The following is a 23269-nucleotide window of genomic DNA, read 5'->3' as shown; positions in this document are numbered from 1 at the left end:
TGTTGCAAAGATAGTTTCTGTACATAACTAGCATAAGCTGTTTGCATATAGAATGCTATAAAATGAAACAAGTCATTATTAATGTATATCCAAGAAAACATGGATTAACCATAGTTAATAAAAGATTGTTTTCAATATTTTGTTTCAAAATTCTTGTTTTTAAAGTAGCAACTGTAGTCACTAAAATGTACACACACACTCAGAGGCAATTTACCGTAATAGATATAAAAATCGTTTTTAAATTGGATTACAGCTTGATTCATAGCTGTTGTTTTACATAGTAATGCATTTCTAGAAATAATGATCATGTATCTATAAAACTTATAATTTTGGCATTTTATAAGCATTTCACTCAACATTGAAACATTCTTGATATAATTTAAGAATAAATGTTTAACATTTTTAACTTGCAATATTAAATCTGTGCTAATCTGTGCTTCTTAATAACTATCACAAGACAAATAAAGATGGGCATGGCAATTCTGTAGCTAAAATAAATTGTGCTGCTAAATTTATTTCAGGAAAAGCCCATTTGATTTTGAGATGTAACCAGTGAACATAATTGGCTTGGTGTATTTTTTCTATACAACATAGTAGGGAAGAGGTGAAACATACAGCATGAAATATGCAGAAAACAAATCTAAGAAATTATCAAATATATAGTTACTTAATAATAAGTATTACCACGAAATATATTTGAAGTCATTTTAAAATGTAGCCATAACATGAAAAAGTAAGTTTTTCTGTGCATGTTAATATTCCTAGTGAATAGTAATTCTTTATTCTAATTACACATCTTCTAAAAAAATACATTTTAGAAAGATTGCCCACATAATGTTATGCCAAATCTCAGCATTTATTCTAAGATGATTATATTATCTAATTACCATTGTAATATATAACTATAAAAAGCGCAACTAATTCAAATGGCCTGGGACCTAATAACAGATGCGGAAGGGTTAGTGAAGAGATTCCAGGGTAACTTAGTAGCAATTGTATTTCTAAATGGCAGAATAGCCAATGTTTACATGCTGTTTTTAGAACCAGATGTCCCATTATCTCCTCTGTAATTTAATGAGGAACCAGAAGCTGAAATTCAGGAATGTAAATGGGAAATTATTAATAATTCTTACATGATACTGTACATGATGCCATTACTTTTATAATGTTCTCACTTTCTGTAAGTTTGTAACATCAAAAAAGACATGAACACTGTGTATGCAGATTTCAACTTTTAGTGTTTCGAATTAATTGAATAATTTTTAACTTATTTATGTATATACATGTCTCTGTATGAGTGTATATGTGTGTTTATATTTCTGTGTGTGTATGTGTGGTTTTATATGTGTACACATATGTGATATATAACAGAGACATGTCATATGTATATGACAGAATATATATTAATCTAAAACAGACTGAAAATATTCCCTATTTTTTTTTTTTTGAGACGGATTCTCACTGCGACACACAGGCTGGAGTGCAGTCGCATGATCTTGGCTCACTGCAACCTCTGCCTCCCGAGTTCAAGAGATTCTCCTGCCTCAGCCTCCTGAGTAGCAGGGACTACAGGCGTGAGCCACAATGCCTGGCTTTTTTTTCTGTTTTTAGTAGAGATGGGGTTTCACCATGTTGGCCAGGCTCGAACTCCTCACTTCAAGTGATCCTCCTGCCTCTGCCTCCCGATGCTGAAATTACAGGCGTGAGCCACCGTGCCTGGCCTTCCCTATGTTCTTATTACTCAGGAAGCATTGAAATAAATGGGAATATGGATAAATCTGATTCAAGGTTAGACTCTTCACACAAAGAAATGGACAAGATGTTTGTTATCCATTTCTAACTGGTTACAGTCTCTGTTTTGGGTGATGTAACAAACCAAACAATGAGTTTGGGCTGAGCCTTTCTCTACTAGGATTTTCCAATTTCAAGAGCATTCCTGTTCACTTTGGACAACACAAAACAATGATAACTTAAATAAGCGTGACTTTAGGTTTAGAGATTAGATGCTACATAACAGAATAGGAGTGTGAGTATATTTCTGTTTCATTTTATCAGATAATGAGGTGTCAGCCAGTGGTGAAAACACCACAGATCACTCAACATTTAACGTGTGTGTGTGTTGAGGTGGTGGTGGATTATATGTTTAATCCAGGCCTTAATCCAAACACATACGCCATGTTTGGCATTGCAATTTGTGATGATGCCAAAAACCAAATAACTCTTTATTGGATATTTGCATTCTATAAAACTCACTTGTTTAGCATCTCAAGGGGAAGACAGGATTAAGAAATAGAGACAAAGTGGTAGAATGCTGAGAGGGAGGGAGGGGGCTTTCTCAAGAAGAATGCAGCCATTGCACAAGATCATATTTATTACAAGTTAGGACACCACTTTCCTCACTCAACCCCAGTGACAAATATCACAACCTTAACAAGGAGACAGAGGACAATTATTTCACTCCTCTACATCGACATTTAAGTTAGAATTTGTGGTGTTTCGTTTGTGGTATTTCTAACGTGGTCAAGACTGTGAGCAAAGTCAAAATACACGACTCAAATCATAATGTAGAAAACTTCATGTCTGTGAATGTCAGCAGGAAACAAAAGGTCAGTTTTTACATGGATGCAGAATTGGCAGACATTATCCTAGTCATCTCTCATGAAAATTGACAATGATACAGTTGATAATTCTCCTAATTGGTAAGGATTATCTGAAAACCAAAAAGGAAAGCCGGATGCAGATTTCAAATAATGTTGTCCAGCAATAGACAGAAATGTGTACTTTGGCAGATTATCAGCAGAAATATGCACACTGGTTAGTTAAAATATGATATGTATCTTTAAGAATCATGAAATAACTATTCAATACCAGTGCGATCTGGTAAAGACAGCTGATGGAATTTTACTTAATTGCTGTTTGGTCAGTGAACTTCAGATTTTTACTTCTTCAACTTCCCAAACAAATCTTATGCATTCAGAGTCAATAGGTTTCCCAGCAAAAAGATGCATTTTACCGTCTACTGCAGCCAGCAGTGATCTCACCTAACCTACAGTATAAATCTATCAGTGAATAAACAGCATCATTTTTATTTCAATGCTGATGACACACTACATGTCGATTTGGCAGTTAAGTAATTTATCTCTCTTTTGGGTGCAATCTGCCAGGCTTATTATAACTCTACTTCTGATATTCATTTCATGCTTAATAGTTCTGTGCCTCATGAGGATGCTTGTCAATCAATTAAATTGAAATGTCATTCTGACCTTTTATTGGAAACAATTTTCTCTTTTTTCATTTCATCACAAGCTTTTTTCCCTTTTATTCAAATTAAAAGCCTTAATTACTAGTATTCAGAAATTTTATACTATTAACCTTACAAAACTACATGCTCATCAACATTACTGACACTTCATCTTTACAGAAGTGATCCAGTTGAGTCTGCCAGAAGATCAGAAACTAAGCATCACTGCAGCAACTGTGGGACAAAGTGCTGTTCTGAGCTGTGCCATTCAAGGAACCCTGAGACCTCCCATTATCTGGAAAAGGAACAATATTATTCTAAATAATTTAGATTTGGAAGACATCAATGTGAGTACATAAATATAGTTGCTTTATAATATATATATTTCATGTGATATACTCCAGACTTTGTGATGTCAGGGGAGCTTAATGAATATTGGATGCAGAGTAAAAGAGAATTATTGGGACATTGCTATATCTAATCTACGGAATGAGAGGTGCACTATAGGTCCTTTGGAATTATCCAAATCATTTGTATTGGTATAGCAAAATGGTTGTGTGGCAATGTATTGGTGAGAAAATAAATTGGTTCAAAATCTTTACAGGGAATATCTATTAAGTTTTAATATGTAAATATTCTTATTCTATAAATCCACATGTAGGATTTATTCCTATTAATATGCCTATATGCATGTTCAAGTACATATGTATGAAATTGTTCACCTTCACAATTTTGTAAAAGGAAAAATTAAAATGCCATCAATAGGAAATGTGATGGTATGGATGAGTGTATGTTTGCATGTAATAGAAATCTATAGCCATTAGAAATCAGTGAGGGGGATTTATATGTGCTAACATGAAAATATAATATTTATATATGTTTATATGAAAATATCCTATTATCTTACAGAACACTTCTGTGCATCTAAAAATATATGTTGTTAATTTATAGAACATTTCTAAAACTTTATATGAAATAATTCACAGTGTTGGTTCTAAGGATAAGGATAGGATCAGGATAGAAATAGACTTACTTCTAATAGATATTCTTTTTTACTTTTTGCATTTCTAATATGTGCATATATTAATTTTCAATAAGAAAGGATTTTAAAAACTAATACTTCACATGGTTACTTACCAATAATGTTCTAATACTTGTGAAACACATTCTAGAAAGATCACAGATTTGTATGACTGGCATCATGTGGCTTTCGCTGAAATAATTACAGTAAGTACAAGAATGTAATACTCTGATTGGCCAATCTGGGGTCATGTGTTCACTGGACCAATAGGGACTATACCAACTCCCATGAAGTCATCTATGCTATTACTGAGTAAGAGCTGGATAGTTTCTCAATAAATGAGTAGGTCAAGAAAAAAAAAAAGCTCTCAGAAGCCTTTGTACTCTACTACTCTTGGTTAATCATCTCTGAAAATAATGTTTGCATGTCAAAGATCTGACTGTCAGAATATCTATAATTATCAATAATATCTATTTAATGCTCTTATGGTTGAGAAACAGCCTATAGCTTGTGAAAAATCAAAAGACAATAAAGACACTTTTTGCTTTCAACATGTCATAATGTATTCGAAATAAGAAATATTAATCAAAGCAAAAAAATATTTTCCTAGCATGAAAGAACATGTTTTTCTACTCAGGTTCATTTTTAGAAATTTGGAATTTAAATTCAGTTCAATAAAGTACAGCTTCAAAAGTGCAACCAAAACAGAAACAAACTCAAGGGCAATCACCTGTTCCTTCCATGCTATCTGTTTAGAGTGAGCATCAAAAAGTGAACATTATCCTACAAGATGAAAAGTAAAAATTGTGTGCTTATGGGGTATCTGTGGAAATGAGGTGGGACAATCCCTTGCTTTAGTGATTTTGAAGTTTTATGTTCTCTTTCATATTTTTTATCCTCATTCAAGAAAGCCATCACCTTTCCTCTTATTCTTGGCTGCTTCATACAGAACCCCTAAAACACAGGCCTGAGATGCAAGCCCAAACTCCTATTGGTTACATTTTCCTAATGTTTTTGTTTAATGTCCTAGAATATATCAAAACACAGAGCTTCTTCAATTTTTATCATTTTTTTATTTTGATGGAGCTTTTCTAAGTTTGCATATATGTGGAAACTTTTCTTAAAGATATCTGGAGAATAATGCTTAATTCTCTAAGATGCCAAGAACATTGAGCACATATCTCAGGTGCATTGAAGATACTTTGAGAGACAAAGCCCTTGACAGCATCATTGTGGATTTGCATTATGGGTTGTCATTTCTATACTTTATCTTTTTTTTTTTTTACTGCCATCCATACTCTTAAGCTTTCCACTACTGTTTTTAATAGGCCCAGTGTATTTGAGGGTGCTGTGGTCTGAAAACCATCATTGTAAACTCATTTAAATTATTTCAAGAATAATTTGAAAGTATATGCTATGATTGATACTCTCTGGACAACTTGCAAAAGTGGACACATTCTTGTACATGGATCTGAGAAATTCTTTTGTTTCCATCCTAATACTTCACTCTGTTTCAGAAATTCAAAATTTTTCGAAAAATGATCACTGGATATGTCAGGTCTCTAAAATATACATAAATATCAGATAAGTTCTTGCACGAATACATTTTATTGGATAAAATTATTTTGTATAAACTTTATAGAACAGATACATTTTGAGAATTTTAAAAATGTTTTCAATATTTATAAAGTTTCAGTTTCATTTCATATTTAGTTAAGCTGAACAAACATTCCTAATCTATAGTGTACATAGAACTATCAGCTTCTCAAAATTAAAATAGCAGAGTGCAAAGATATCTTTCAAAGAGGAATATTTATTCAAATTTCCAATATATTCCTGGTGTTTTTGTTTAAGTACTATAGTTTCAACAGTCAAATTATGAAAATACATTTTGATGCATTTATCGATATAACTATGTAATGTGACAAATGTAAAATATCAATTAAACTCTTTTATTTGATACTTATTTATGCTTAAAATTTGCTAATAAGGACTTTACTGTGTAAATAAACAACATATATATATTTATGTATTCATTTTTCAGCACTGTCTAATGGATATCTGATGTGTTTTCTGGTTACCCAACACCTTTTGAACAGCCTGTCAATGTTATGGCAATTCTTACCCCATTATTTTTGCTGGCTAAGTTGGAAATCAAAAATCTTACTTGTTTAGCCCTCCTTGTAGTTAGGGAGCAGATATGTAAATAAGGCTGTAACACAGAAACCAATGAACAAGATTCCATTTCATGAATAAGAACAGGAAAATGCAGGTGTTCTACAAAATTTATTCTCTCCACCATTCTTCCTGTGACAGAGGACACTATTTTCAAAGACAACGGTGACAAAAGCTCTGGAGTTTTTCAGTGTTTAGCTGCAATGGGGTCTCCAATAGGCCAATTTCAGTATGTGCCTTGGGCATCTTTGCTGGCATTTTAGACCCCAGGCGTAACACTCTGCTCTCTTGAATGTTCTACAAGCTTCCTAATAGTCTTTATTAAATTTCTTGCCTGCTTAAAACTACCTGGAATGGGTTCTGTTGTTTGCCACTAAGAATGTTGTCTAATTAATTTGGGGGTTTAATTACATTAAGAAATGTCTGTAATTCCATTTGCATAAGATGAGCTTTTCATTGTTAGATATGGATTTCTGATGTGTTGAAAGACTTTCAAAAGGGTCATATGTGAGTCGGTGTATATACCCTAGAAGTACATTATCTATTTTTACAAAAGTGAATTTAATTCCCATTAAATTATATAAAATTAAATTAATAAGTGCCTTTCATGTCAAAGGAAAGCAATGACAATTTGCAATATCCTTTCTGACTTTTGAATATGTATATTAGGTAGGATTAAATGTATAGTCACCTAGATAACACATAAATACATTTTAATTGCAAACAATTAAAATAATATAGATGTATTTTAAAAACATAACTGCCCTTCATTTTTATATCCCCTCATTTTTATATTTGCTATATTTAATTAAAAAATATTTTTATTTAATTCTTGCATGCAGAAGAAATCCCGTCTGGATAAATGTACTCTTTTCATGCATTGCATATATAATTTTATTTCTTTAATAGGATGGGTTAATATTACCTCATGATCACATTACCTCATTATCTCACTGGCCCTAAGAACAACTCTATGAAGCAGGGAATCTTATGCCCATTTACATGGGTGAATTTTTGTTTGCTTGTTTGTTTGTCCTATAGATGGTCTGGTTTGTTGTACAGGCTGGTGTGTAGTGGTAGAATCACAGCTCACTGTAGCCTTGAACTCCTGGGCTCAAGCGATCCTACCACCTCAACCTCCCAAGTAGCTAGGACTGCAGATGTGAGCCACTGCACCTAACTATTTTTTAAATTTTTTGTAGAGATGGGGTTTCTGGGCTGGCCAGGCTGGTCTCAAAATCCTAGCCTCAAGTGATCCTCCTGCTTTGGCCTCTCAAAGCTCTGGGTTTACAGGCATGATCCACCATGCCCAGCCTGAAAATTGATGATAAAAGAGATACTTAACTGTTTACCCAAGGTCACTGAACTAAGTGGTATCAAACGCTGGGATTTTTACGTAGCCCGATTGCCTCAAGAGCAGGAATTTAACCACTGTGTGCAAGTGAGGTAATCCAGTTTTCTGGTGCTCTTTGGAAAATACATCCCAAATAATTCTAACCCTTATATGTTACAGCTAGATTTGCTTTACTGTGCTATTATGTGTGGGACTAATTGATATTCAATTGATGTTTGAAGATTTTCATTTTGTCTGTTTTATATTTTGCACCAAATGAATAAAAGCATACCACCAAACTGCAGGAGCCATTATGACATTGGTTTGCAACATGGGCTATGGATTCAAACCATCTGGATTCCAATTAATCTTCAGTCACATAGGAATGATGTGATCTCAAGAAAATTATTTAAACCCTCTGTGTCTCAGCACCTTATCTGTAAAATGAAGATAACAGTAACATTAACTCATATTTTTTGATGAGAATTAATGAGAAAAAACACTTTAAATCTGTTAACACCGTATCAGGCACATTGTAAGTTTTCTATGAAACGACATCTGCATTTTCTCTTCTCTTTCTTTCCCTTTCTTCCCCTCCCTTCCCCTTTCTTCTCTTCCTTCTTATATTTGTTTCAAAGAGTACATATACCCTGAACCTACCTAAAAAAATAGTAATTTACTATTAGGTTACATATAGTACCAAGAAAGATTGGGAATTCACAGGAAATGCTGGAACCAAATTTTATCTAGTTATAATAACCACTGTAAATGGAGAAATGGAAGAATTTCTTTTTTTTTTCAATTCAAGGAAGGTTTAGGAATCATGCTATCTTTTCTCTTGATTAGCAATCTTTTACTAATCCCTGTTCTAAAAAATCTGCCATTATATTCACTCAGCTGGATGAATCTGCCTGTATCTGTGTCCTGGATCCTCTGTATGCCCACATTTCTGAAAAAGCTAAATGCCTTATTTTGATTTGGTTCCTGGTTTGTGAGTTCCTTTGGTAAAGGAAACTGAATTAAGCAAGCTGAGGCGAGCATAAAGACAAATATAGAGTATTGAGAGAAACCTGGAGAGGAAATAGAATTGGTTGTCAGGATTGGCAGTCAGGGGTGAAAGAAAAAGAGAAGTTGAAATGCGGAACTGTTTTGGATGTGTTAACGTGACCGAGAAAGTTGTCAGGAAGGAGTTGCATAGCAGAATTTGTTTTGCTTTGTTTGTTTTTACTTGAGAGAAAGTAGGTCTAAACATTTTAGACATTATTGTCTACATTATATTTGTAGTATCTAGAGTTGCTCACCATTCAGTAACTTATATATAGTCCAGTCTAAATTCAACACATAAGTCAAATTATGTCATATTAAACTAGATTTCAGTTTTAGTTTTGCCACTTCTTAGCTACATGCCTACAATGGATTTATAAAATAAATTTAAACTTTAGTTTCTTCATTTGTAATAAGGAGGTTGTCATAAAATTCAGTGGTATACCATGTTTTCAATGAAATGTATGTCATTTATTCTATTCAATATGGCATTGTTGATCATGTTCGACACCAAATGTAAAGCTCCCAAAAATATTATTTCTTTGAAGAAAGCATTATGTAATTTATATTATTATAACTCAACCACTCTACAGGTGGGGTTGCTAGACAAAACACAGAACTCCCAGGTAAATTTGAATTTCAGATATACTATAAATATTTTATTGTATTATACACTTTTACAAAATCACTTTGTTGATCTGAAATTCAACATTAATTGAATTTTTCTAATGCTATATTTGGTAAATTTGACACTTTATTTACATGAAACTCAATAGTTTGATTACTGTGTATTTTAAGTGACTTTCCTACGAATGATAATGTGGCTTATACCACTGGGATCAAATGTTTGAACTGTGAAGATATCATGTGAATTTTATCTATTATGTTTGTACATTTCTATTGTTTTCTAATTGTTCCTCTTAGTATTTTCTTCTCTCCATCTATCTAAACTGTGTTACTATTAACTTCCAGCACAGAGTAGAATAGATTGGGGGAAAATTAGTTTAAGTTCTAGGACTTTACTATTTTATAAAACATACTGTATACAGCTTTCATTATTTTTGCTCCATAAGCCACATGGATCTCAATCGCTTATCTTTTTCTCTAGCATTCCAAGACCATGGCTTCCATCCACAAGGTAATCTCAGGGTTCAAGCAGGCTGCTGGAGCTCCAGCCATCAAACTATATTCCATCAATCTGTATTCCAGTTCCGTAGCGGTATAAAGCAGGTGAAAGATAAATGACACTTATTGTTGCTCTTGTAAAGTCTTCCTGGATATCCCACAACCAGTTATAGATCTCTGGCATGCAATAACTACAAAAATCATAGCAGGGAGGCTAGTAAATAGAATCATTTAGTTAGGCATACTAAGCATTCTGTTACAAAGGAAGAACAGAAGAATGACTATTTGGTGACAACAAACAATGTTTACTACTCTATATAAGGTCATCTAAGAGAGTATAAAATGTTCTATTTATTTTTGTTTTTCTGAATTGATTAGATATGATTATCTATTGTATTTCAAATTTAACCAACTCTGTGTATCATTTTTATACCTTTGGTAAACGGAACCAGCCTTCAGTTTGTTTGTTGTTTGTTTTGCTTTTATAGGCCTCTTCTTAATTATGCTTTATTTGTTTATTGACACTTAGATTGATGTGTTTTTATGCTGAATATTTCTTTTTGTAAGGATTGAGTTTAATTCTGCTGTCGAGGAAGAAAAATATAACAGGTTTCATAAGAACCTCAACTGTCTTAAAAAGAAGTATAAACATCAGTTTCGTAAACAGTTTGAGAAAAGGAAATTTGCAGGCATACTAATTTAAAATTGAAATGCTGGGTCCACATGTAAATTACAAGATCTTGAATTATCTTTCTCATTATATAGGTTTTCAGGGTTTGAATTAGACCAAATTTTTGCCTCTAGTCATCTGAACATCTGGTTCAGGTGTTCAGTTGTGTAGTTGTCTGGGCTGTTAACAGGTCAATATAGTTTGCATTAGAATTTTTGTTATTTGCATATCTGACACTAGTAGCTATATTTTACCTGTGCTCAGCAGCCTGCACCTGTTGATTTCTCTGTGCTTATTGAAATTTTCCATAAGTTATAGAAGATCTGAACCATTGCCCGAAGAACATGTTCTTAGTTTTTGTCCATAAAATGTACTGTTATGTACACATTCAGGAGCCAATTAGTATCTGAAAAAGATGTGGCATGTGTGAATTTAGACCCTCACTTTCCAAGAAATCATGTCTCTAATACCATAAGACAGACAGCTTTTTAGTATTGCTAATAGAACCTAAATTTAGGGCCCTTCAGTGCATAGATTGTACGTGTCACAGGAGGGGCACTAGCAATTTTGTATTCAGAGTTTTGCATTATTTTTTTTAAAGAGGACCAAACCCAAATTGTGTAAACAGTAGACCTGACAAATCTTGGATTTATTCCTGTCTTACAGAAAGTTATTGTGTACTAGGTGCCATTTTTAGAATGATGAGAATCAGTAAATTCATGAAAGAAGTGCTGAAGAGATGTTTGTCTCCCCGATTCACTTCTTCTTTCTTTTTTAAAAATTGAGATAAGAACACTTAACATAATTTCTGTCCTCTTATGAAACGGGAAAAGTTCCCTTGTCCACTTAACAGGGTGTGCGATGGGGCTGTGGCTCACTTCTTCAAGCCCCGCTGCTCAAACCTCTACGGGAGCATATAGATGGGCAGGCTGTGGGGCTCCAATCCCCTGGCAGTGTCTAGGGGTGAATGCTTACAGCTGAATCCCCAGTAGCCATGTGTTACAGAGTGCTCTTTTAGTTTTGCTCTTTTATTTTGCAGTCTATAGGCAGCTTGTGTTAACCAGCTCAATTAGACCCTTTACCTTGTTGCAAGGACAGCGAGCTTTCTGCATCCTGAGGTTCTTGCCTTGGTGTACCGAAGAATCGGATCACACGTGGGCTTGGAGAATGAGTGCAAGGTTTTATTGAGTGGAAATAGCTCTCAGCAGATGGGGGAGCCAGTAGGGAGATGGCTTTCCCCTGGAGTCGGGTCATTTGGCGGCCCGGGCTCTCCTCCAATTGCCCCAGGCAAACTCCGTGTCGTTCTGCCAGTCGGTGGCTGCTAGTGTGCTGGTGCCTGTCAGTGTGTTCCTCTCGACGTCCAGCTGCCTGTGTGTCTGCCTGCTGGGATCTAGGGGGTTTTTATAGCCACTGGATGGGGGCGTAGCAGGCCAGGTGGTTTTAGGAAATACATTTGGGCAGGAAAACAAAAATGCCTGTCCTCACCTAGGTCTGTAGGAGTGGAGCCCTAGCCACGGACCATACCCTCTTCTACCCAGCGCTTCCCTTCCCCCTTTCCGCATCATTTAAAGGGACCATGCTTTTCCCCTCCCATCACTCCTGTATCATTAACACATTTTGAAGTGCACAATACGTCAACTATCAGCATGATGTTTTATAGCAGATCTCTAAAACCTATTTATCTTGCATCACTGAAACTTTACACCCATTTAGAACAACTCCCCGTTTCCCCTTCCCACAGCCCCTGGAAACCACCATTCTACTCTGTTTCCATGACTTTAATTTTTTTAGATTTCTCATAGAAATGGAATTTATTTGCTATAACTGGATGATTACCCTCAGCATTATATCCTCCATGTTCATCTATATTGTCAATTATGGCAAGATATTCTCTTATTTTTAAGACTGAATTATTTTATTATAAATAATATATTATATATTATATATATGTGTGTGTGTATATATATATATCCATTTATCTGTTGATGGACATTTATGTTATCTCCTTTGTTGACTATGGTGAATAATGCTACAATAATATGTGTGTGCAGATATCTCTTTGAGATAATGATTTCAATTATTTTAGATATGCTGGAAGTGGGATTGTTGGATCATATTGTAGTTCCACTTTTAATTTTTTGTGGAACCACCATACTGTTTTCTATAGTGGATGCACAATTTTACATTCCCAACAGTGTGCACACACACACACATGCACATGATAACAAGTGTTTTCGATAGATAAATACATAGATAGATAGATACATAGATAGACAGATAGATAACCCTTCTAACATGTGAGGTGATATCGCACTGTGCTTGGGACTTGAGTTCTGCTGATGATTAGTGAAGATGAACATTTTTGCATACACCTGTTGGACATTTGTATGTCTTTTTTAGAGAAATGTCTATTCAATTTTTTACTCCTTTTTAATTATTGTGTGTGTGTGTGTGTGTGTGTGTGTGGCTGTTGTTGACATACAGAAAAGGCGTTTGACAGAATGCAATGCTCTTTCACCATAAAAACTCTCAACAAACTAGGTATAGAGGGAATTAACACAATGAAGTCACATATAAAAATCCCACCCATAACATCATACTCAATATTGAAAAATAAAGGTATTTTTTTATGAGCAAGAGCAGGGTAAGAATGCAACTCTCAACACTTCTATTCAACATAGTTCTGGAAGTCTTAACCAGATCAATTCGGCAAGTAAAAGAATTAAAAGGCATCAGAATTAAAAAGGAAAAAGTAAAATATGTGTGTTTGCAAAAGACATGATCGTATGTGTAGAAAACCCTAAAAACTACACCCACATCCCGTCCCCCAACACATTAGAGGTAACAAATGAATTCAGTCGAGTTGAAAGATACCAAATCAACATATCAGTTGCTGATTTGAGTGAATCTATTAACTATCAATTATCTAAAAAGAAATTAATCCATATTATCCAAAGCAATGTACAGAACCAGTTTAATCCTTACCAAAATCTTGGCTTTTTTTTTAACCGAAATAAAAGCAACAATGCTGAAATTTATATGGAACCACAAGAACCCTGAATAGCCAAAGTAACACTGCAAAAGAAGAAACAAAACTAAAGTATTTCATTTCCTTATTTCAAAACTTACTACTAAGCTACAGTAATTAAAACAGCATGGCACCAGCATAAAGACAGATATATTGACCTATGGAACAATATACATGGTTTGTGCATAGATGTTCAATTGATGTTCTAGAAGGGTACCAAAAATACACAGTGGAGAAAGTATCATCTCTTCCACAAATCTTGTTGAGAGGACTGGATATTCACATGCAAAAGAATCAGGTTGGACTTTTGTCTTACACCTTATACAAAAGTCAACTCAAAATGAAATAAATACTTAAATAAAGACCTGTCACTGTAAAATTCCTAAATGAAAACATAAAAGAAAAGCCTCATGGCATTGGTCTTGGCAGTGATTTCTTGAATATGACACCAAAAGCACAGGCAACAAAAGCAAAAATAGGTAAATGGGAATACATCAAACTAAATAGTTTCTGCATAGCAAAGGAAACAATCAAAAAGTGGGGAGGCAATGTATGGAAGTAGAGGAAATATTTGCAAACTGTATATCTAATAAAAGGTTACTATTAAAATAAAGAACTCATACAACTCAATTGCAAAAACAAATAAAAATAGTAATAATAAAAACAATAGTAACCTGATTAAAAGATGATCATTTGTATGGTAATTCTCTTTCTGCAAGTTATGTGGAGTGGCTCATAGCATATACAGTTGATCTATATTTAAAGCAAAGCATTCTGTTGAAGAGAAAAACACAGACAAATAATAAACAACTGAAATTATAATTTTAATTCAACCAGAAATCAATTGCAGATGTGGCAGCTTGCCATAATAATTTTTTGTTTGTAAAAAGATTTTCTGCAGTGCATAGCTAGCTAGCAAAATTAGCAATGGGAGAAAATATATCAAAACATAATACAATTTTCATAATATGTCTGGATTTTATATGTCATTACATTCTTAATAGAGTATATTATATCTTATGAAAAAGGTTTCAGAATATGTACTATACTTCAAATTATAAGTAATATACTCAAATCATATCTAGATTTCAGAGACAGAGATTTTAATAGTTGAGGCTTCTAACTAAACTGCTGAATTTTTAATATTTAAAGCAGTGAGAAAATACAACTTTTCTACTTAAAAGTATAAAGTTAAAGTGTATACACATGCATAAATATATATAATATATGAGATATATATTATATAGAGAGACAGCTAGAAAAAATATATATGAGATATACATTGTACATGATATATATTATACATGATATACATTATATATGATATATTATATATATATTATATATACAAATATATGAGAAAGGTTTTTTGCCCCTTAGGCTATTCATTGCTAACAGAACCCAAATTTTGTATCATTGATAAAAGTAATTTAATCTGCAAAATTTTTTTTAACATTTTAGAAAGCTAGAGTGTTATTTTTTAATATAGTGTGTATTAGAGGATACCATCAAACTCAGATATTTAAAAATACAGCTATTGACTTTTTTCTTCCCTAGATTATAAATAATGCACTTCTTATTCCACTTCAACTGAAAACGTAGAAATTTAATATTTTTAATAGAATACATCATTCACCGCATAATTTTTATCACTGATTCATTTTTAATATAGGCCTGAGGACATTGTGGCTCTTAAAATCCAAGTGGAATCAGAGAATATTTATGATCCAAAAGCTTCTAAGCCAAATAAAGCAGGGAGCATTGGCATAGCTGAGGAAGTTGGATTTCTTTCACAAATATAAAACATGGAACATGCATTAATTTTCTGCCTAAATACAAAAAACTAACACAGGTCGTGTAGGTTCAATAGTAATTATTAAATTAGAGACATGGCATGTAATCATAAGTATTGTCGAACAGTGCACTGTTTTAAAATGAATATTCTTTCTAAATAACTTTTTACTGCTGATTTATTAGAGTACTGCATATTGTAATTCACTTCACAAACAAGTCTTAAAATCAGTAATTTAAAACGTATTTTTAAAGGTCTTTATTCATATTATTTTGGAACTTATTGGTGAAGATAACAATATATAAAAATACAATGTCCACGTGTAAGTGAGTGGCAGAAATATTTACAAAGGAGTTTGTGTAACTGGTAATTTTAAGTTTAGTTTCTAAAATCGTTTTTTAAAATATTATTTATATATTCATAAGGAATATTAGCATAGAAACATAATTTTATCATGACTTTCTTTAAATAATAATTTTGGCTAAATATCTATTCATATTTATTTTTAAATGTATAAAGCATGTGTTTTTAATTTTTTTTTTTTTGGCATTATCTTTCTGAGCTCATGGCTACAACTGCTATGTTTACCCTGAGAAATTCCAAAGTGAAGTTCTACTTGCAATTTGCCTTTTGAGTCTCAAATTTTTTTATTTGAATATGCAAAATTACTAGAAATATTTTTATCTTAAAACCTATGTACTTGCAGTGTTTCTTAGTTAATGTAGGTATAGCTAGAAAACCAAGTCTGGCTAAGTTTTAACCCTCATTTTATCCTCAAATCTAATCTGTCACAAAATCTTGTGAATTTACCTTTTTCATTTATCTCAAATTCATTATGTCCTCTTATTTCCACTGTAGCTGCCTTAGTTTAAGGCCTGTCATTTCTCACCTTCAAACTATCCTTGCCTATGGAGACTTCTCCTTCGCTTTCAACCTGCACTTTATATTATAACCAGAGAGGTCTTCATAAAATTTACATGTGACCATTTCACTTTCCCTTTAAAATCCCTTAATGGCTTCTTCTAGCTTTCTGAGAAAAAAATAAACTCTTTAGCTTATTCTAGAAAACTTATTTCTCTATTAATTCTTCCTACTATTCTCCCATGTTCACACTTTACTGCATGTTCTCCATAACACAAGCTGTTCTCTGATTCCATTGTTTTATTACTACTGTTCTTTTTTTTTTTTTTTTTTTTTTGAGACAGAGTTTCATTCTTATTGCCCTGGCTGCAGTGCAATGGTGCGGCCTCGGCTCACTACAACCTCTACCTCCCGAGTTCAAGTGATTCTCCTGCCTCAGCCTCCAGAGTAGCTAGGATTACAGGCATGGGCCACCACACCCAGCTAATTTTGTATTTTTAGTAGAGATAGAGTTTCACCACATTGGCCAGGCTGGCCTTGAACTCCTGACCTCATCTGATCTGCCCTCCTTGGCCTCCCAAAGTGCTGGGATTACAGGCTTGAGCCACCGTGCCCAACCATTACTACTGTTTTTGAATACATTCTTCTCTCCCTCTCTACTGAAAAACTTTCTCTTGTCATTTTTATCTACCTAAATCCAGTGTGTCCTTCAAAAGTAAACAAAGGCCTCTTGTGCCTGAACTTACTCTTTTTTTTTTTTAAAGTTCCTCATCAAAAAACTAAAGTACTTGTTGCATCAGAATAAAACTGTGACTGTTCTCACTTTTCTTCTCTGGACTACAAACTCTGTGCAAAGGACCTTTACCCATTCAACTTTGTGTTACGATGTTTGCACTGTGCTGACACATGGTAGGTACTCAATAATTTTTAAATGTGCAAATAACAAGTCACGTAATGGTGGTTCTTATATTTGCAATTATGCATTGTTCAATTTTTGTGGACTATCTTATTTAAAATTATGCTGAAGATTTTATTTTCTTACAGTAGCCACATGCAGAATTATCAATCAACTGATGTTTATTGGCAATCAATCATTTAAACCTAGCACAGTTCAACAATTTCTAGATTCAATTTCTTTAATAACAGTTTTCATTAAGCATATTGATTTTTTACTACACTTTCAATTTAATCTCCCATCATATGCAATAGAGTAGGCAAGAAAAAGATGAGGGGAAGTACATACATGATCGTTGTTTAATCTTCATGCATTTAACAAATATTGATTTAACTGCTATGTTTTTCTAGGCATTCAGCTAAATACTAAAGATACAACTGTAAGAGATAATATTCCAGTCTTGAAAATCTTACTGACGGAAAAGGGAAAAAAAAAAAACTCCGTTACATTTAATACTGCAATATAAAATAATTTCAGAAACATATACACTATGGAATAATCAGAAAGGGAAGTCAAATATGAATGCTGAAGGCCATAGGACACTTCTAAGAACACACTGGTTTTTCAGTTTAGGTGACAGCCAGGTGAAAGAGTGTTCCCGGTAAAGGGAACCACAGACTTGAGAGAGAAAGGTACATTCAGTGAAGTTCAAAGTCTCTTCTTATGTCTAAGAATAAGCTAAGGCAGTGGAACAAGAATGGGCTTGAATATGAGAAATAAACTCATTTTTGCATCTGGGTATTGAACTGTACATCTATATTTAAAACATATAACACAATAATAGCACTTAATGAATACTTAATGCTTTTCAAACATTGTAAATTGCCATTTAAAAAAATATTAACTCATCTATTTAGAACAATACTTATATAAACCAACATGTTTATACCCATACACAAGATGAGGTTTAAATTGATTTTTTCCAATTTTTAAATTGTGGTTGAATACACATAGCATAAAATTTACCACTTCATCATTTTAACTATAGAGGACAGTGTTATTAAATACGTTCATAATGTTATACAACCATCTCCAACATTCATCTCCATAATTCTTTCCATCTTGTAAAACTGAAGCTTTATACCCATGAAACACGAATGCCCCATTCTATCTTCCTCTCCACTCCTGGGAACCACCATGCTGCTTTCTGTCTGATTCTGCATACTCTAAGTAGTTCATATGACTAAAATTATACAGTATTTCTCTTTGGGTACTTATTTCACTTAGCATAATATCCTCAAGATTCATCCCTGTCTTATCAAATGTAAGTATTTAATTGTATCTCCTTATTGTATTGAAACTTTTACTAAAATATAATTTTCTTCCTTATATATCATAACCTTTTAAAATTTAGTGTCTGTTTTGTCTAATATTTATATATCCATCTTGCTGTATTTTGGTTACTATTAGCATATCTTCTTTCATATTTTCATTTCAATGTATTTGTGTCTTTCTAAAGTGAGTCTTTTATAGAAGACATACAGTTATCATGATTTTGTACTTTTGCCAATATTTGTCTTTTGATTGGATATTTAATTCATTTCCATTTAAAGTAATACTTACATAGTAAAGGGGTACAAAATTTTACTTAGGCAAGATAAGTTCTGGAAATCATTTTTGTATATTGCCAGAACAATATGCTTGTAGTTAACAATATTGTATTGTATACTTAAAATTGGCTAAGAGTGTCTTCGCAAAATTTAAGAGGCTTTATGTGATCTCACTACACACACACAAAAAATAGTAGCCATGTGAGGTAATGGATATGTTAGTTAACTTGATTGTGGCAATATTTCACAATGTACACATATATCGAATCATCAAGCTGCATCTCTTAAATGTATAAATTTTTTATTTTTAACTATGTCTTTGTAAAGTTGAAATAAATTACTGGTAAGGAGAAACTTTATTTCTTTCATTTTGCTATTTGTTTTCTATATGCCTTAGAGCTTTTTTGTCTGTCATTTCTTGCGTAACTATGTCTTTGTGGGTAGTTGATATTTTGTAGTGAAAAGTTTAAATTATTTTTTCATTTTCTTATATATATAATCAGTAGTATTTCCTTGTGGATACCACAGGAAGTCCATTTAACATCCTCCACTGAAAACTCTCTAATTTGGGCCAGGTGCGGTGGCTCATGCCTGTAATCCCAGCATTTTGGGAGGCCAAGCCGGGCAGATAACAAGGTCAGGAGATCGAGACCATCCTGGCTAACACGGTGAAACCACGTCTCTACTAAAAATACAAAAATTATCTGGGCGTGGGGGCGTATGCCTGTATTCCCAGCTACTTGGGAGGCTGAGGCAGGAGAATCGCTTGAACCCGGGAGGTGGAGGTTGCAGTGAGCCGAGATCGCGCCACTGCACTCCAGGCTGGCAACAGAGTCTCAAAAAAAAAAACCCTCTAATTTGGATATCTACCAACTTCAATCACATACAAAATTCTGCTCCTTTAACAGCTCCACCTACCCTTTTGGTTGTTGATGTCATAAAATTACATCTTTTTACATTCTGTACCCCAAAATATAAACTCATATTTAGTTCAAATGAAGTAGTTTCGGTAAGTTATATGGAAAACGAAATGTGGAGTTACAAACCAAAGTTATGATAATTGAGCTTTTATCATGTAGAAATTAAAAAGTGGAGCTACAATGTCCTTGCATTTACCTTTATTGAGATTCTTATTTCTTTATATAGCTTTCAGTCACTGTCTAGTAACCTTTTTTCACCCTGCAGAGCTCCCTTAGGTATTTCTAGCAGGGCAGGTGAGCAGGTATCAAATTCCCACAGATTTTGTTTATGTGTGGATGTCTTAATTCTCCCTTATTTGAAGGAGCTAAGCCAGATATAGGATTACTGGTTGGCAGCTTATTTCTTTTAGCACTTTGAATATATTAGCTTACCACCTTCTGGCCTCCAATGTTCCTGATAAAAATAGCTGCAAACAATTGTACTAAGGATCTCTTGTATGTGATTCATTGCTGCTCTCTTGCTGTTTTCAAAATTCTCTCTTTGGCTCTTAAAGGTTTGATTGTAAAGTGTCTAGGTATGTGTCTCTTTGAGTTCATCTTACTTGGAGTTTGTGGAGACTCTTGGATGTTAAGATTCATGTCTTTTATTAAATTGGGAGAGTTTTCTGCCATTATTTTTTCAAATATTTTCTCTGCTTCTTCTCCTTCTGGAGATCCCACAATGCATGTGTTGGAACTCTTGATGGTATTCTACAAATCATCTAGACTTGGTTCACTTTTGTTCAATCATTTTTCTTTCTGTTCCTGAGGCTTCATGATTTACTACTATCTTAGGTTCAAGTTCACTGATTCTTTTTTCTTCCTGTTAAAATCTGCATTTGAATCCCACTAGTGAACTTTTCATTTTAGTTGCTGTATTTTCAGCTCCAGAATTTTTTTCTGGTTTCTATTTAAGTTTCCTAATTCTTTATGGATGCTTGTTTATACATGCTTTTCTTCACGTTCTTCACATCTTCCCTAGTTCTTTGAGAAACTAGGAAACAATCGTCTAAAACCTTTGTTGAATAGATCTTATATCAGGTCTTCTTCAGGGACAGTTTCTGTTGATTTACTCTTTTCCTTTGAATGGGCCAGGCTTTCCCATTTCTTCATATACATGTTAAATTTTTAAAGAAAACTACAGTTAAATCTAATACTGTAACTCAAAATCAGATTCTCTTTCTTCCCCAGAATTTTCTTCTTTTTAATGTATTTATTGTTTTAGATTTATTTATTGTTGTAGGCTGTGTGCCAAAGATCTGTCTGAGATGTAAATTTAAGATTTTCTAAGAATTTTTCTGAGCTTGTGCATTCTCCTAGGCACATCCAGACACTTTCTAGTTTTCTCTGTATGTAAATTTCCTTTGAAAATTCTTATCTTTAAAGTCTTGTTCCAAAAAGGTAAAAAAGAAAAAAATGAAGGAAGCAGGGAGGAAAAGGCACTGACCCTTTAAATTCTCTGCAAGTCACTTTAGCTGAGGAAGGGGGAGCTTGCAACATGGAGGGAACAGTGGCCATCCACTTCTTCATCTAAACCTGTGGGATCAGAAGCACCAATCAGAGTACAAATCCCCAATATTTCAATGACAGGATCCCCTTTCCCAGCCATGGCTCCTGTAAGTTGTGTGCAAGCTGCTCGTAGTAGAAATGTTCAGCTGCCTGCCAGGGAATGGGTGGCTGCTATGACAATATAGCTGAAATTGACTGAAATTCATCTAAAATTGCTTTCCAAGCCTTCTACAGACTCTAGAATTTAAAAACAGTTCCATCAGACAGAAGCTGCCAGTGCAATTATTGTCTAGGTGTAGAGACAGGTTCCTGGTGCTTTGTACTCCACCATCTTCTCAGAATCCATTTAAATTGATTTTTAACTGTGTAATTGCAATAATAATTTATGTTTTTGTAGCTTATCTTCCTTTAGACACTTGGGTCATATATTTAGATGATAATGTAATTAAATAAATAATACACCTATAACGTTTTAAGCAATTTTTCGGTTCCATAGCACACAACAGCAAGCACCATGGGAAGGATAGGTAGCTTATGCAAAGTGATCTTGACAATCCCATCAAGTACATAATAATCATTTCACAATAGACTTTTCATTACCCTTTAATTACAGTTAGCTTTCTGCTTCACATTTTTAACAGTACCTAGATTGGAAGAGATGTATCTGCTCCAAATTTTTTTTTTCAGAACTAAGAGGAAAATTATAGTGGTTTAATTGCTTAACAACTGCCAGAATTCCAACACTATGTTGAATAGGAGTGGTGAGAGAGGGCATCCCTGTCTTGTGCCAGTTTTCAAAGGGAATGCTTCCAGTTTTTGCCCATTCAGTATGATATTGGCTGTGGGTTTGTCATAGATAGCTCTTATTATTTTGAAGTACGTCCCATCAATACCTAATTTATTGAGAGTTTTTAGCATGAAGGGTTGTTGAATTTTGTCAAAGGCTTTTTCTGCATCTATTGAGATAATCATGTGGTTTTTGTCTTTGGCTCTGTTTATATGCTGGATTACATTTATTGATTTGCGTATATTGAACCAGCCTTGCATCCCAGGGATGAAGCCCACTTGATCATGGTGGATAAGCTTTTTGATGTGCTGCTGGATTCGTTTTGCCAGTATTTTATTGAGGTTTTTTTGCATCAGTGTTCATCAAGGATATTGGTCTAAATTTCTCTTTTTTGGTTGTGTCTCTGCCCGGCTTTGGTATCAGAATGATGCTGGCCTCATAAAATGAGTTAGGGAGGATTCCCTCTTTTTCTATTGATTGGAATAGTTTCAGAAGGAATGGTACCAGTTCCTCCTTGTACCTCTGGTAGAATTCAGCTGTGAATCCATCTGGTCCTGGACTCTTTTTGGTTGGTAAACTATTGATTATTGTGTTGGAAGTTCTGGCCAGGGCAATTAGGCAGGAGAAGGAAATAAAGGGTATTCAATTAGGAAAAGAGGAAGTCAAATTGTCCCTGTTTGCAGATGACATGATTGTATATCTAGAAAACCCCATTGTCTCAGCCCAAAATCTCCTTAAGCTGATAAGCAACTTCAGCAAAGTCTCAGGATACAAAATCAATGTACAAAAATCACAAGCATTCTTATACACCAACAACAGACACACAGAGAGCCAAATCATGAGTGAACTCCCATTCACAATTGCTTCAAAGAGAATAAAATACCTAGGAATCCAACTTACAAGGGATGTGAAGGACCTCTTCAAGGAGAACTACAAACCACTGCTCAAGGAAATAAAAGAGGATACAAACAAATGGAAGAACTTTCCATGCTCATGGGTAGGAAGAATCAATATCGTGAAAATGGCCATCCTGCCCAAGGTAATTTACGGATTCAATGCCATCCCCATCAAGCTACCAATGACTTTCTTCACAGAATTGGAAAAAACTACTTTAAAGTTAGTATGGAACCAAAAAAGAGCCCGCATTGCCAAGGCAATCCTAAGCCAAAAGAACAAAGCTGGAGGCATCACACTACCTGACTTCAAACTATACTACAAG

The 23269-nt window shown here is 34.0% G+C and overlaps 1 protein-coding gene across 3 annotated transcripts in view; it reads left to right on the top strand.

Annotated features, from left to right (window-relative positions):
* Nucleotides 1-23269, top strand: part of FSTL5 (follistatin like 5) — an 816338-nt gene that overhangs the window by 539115 nt on the left and 253954 nt on the right. For all 3 annotated transcript variants that reach the window (XM_016952467.4, XM_016952464.4, XM_063809978.1), the window contains one exon: nt 3422-3588. In XM_016952467.4, coding sequence (XP_016807956.2) covers nt 3422-3588 — 167 coding nt within the window. The remainder of the gene's footprint in view (nt 1-3421; nt 3589-23269) is intronic.

This window comes from Pan troglodytes, chromosome 3 (genome assembly GCF_028858775.2).
Source record: "Pan troglodytes isolate AG18354 chromosome 3, NHGRI_mPanTro3-v2.0_pri, whole genome shotgun sequence".
NCBI classification, from domain to species: domain Eukaryota; kingdom Metazoa; phylum Chordata; class Mammalia; order Primates; family Hominidae; genus Pan; species Pan troglodytes.
This window is presented reverse-complemented; position numbering and strand designations above follow the sequence as displayed.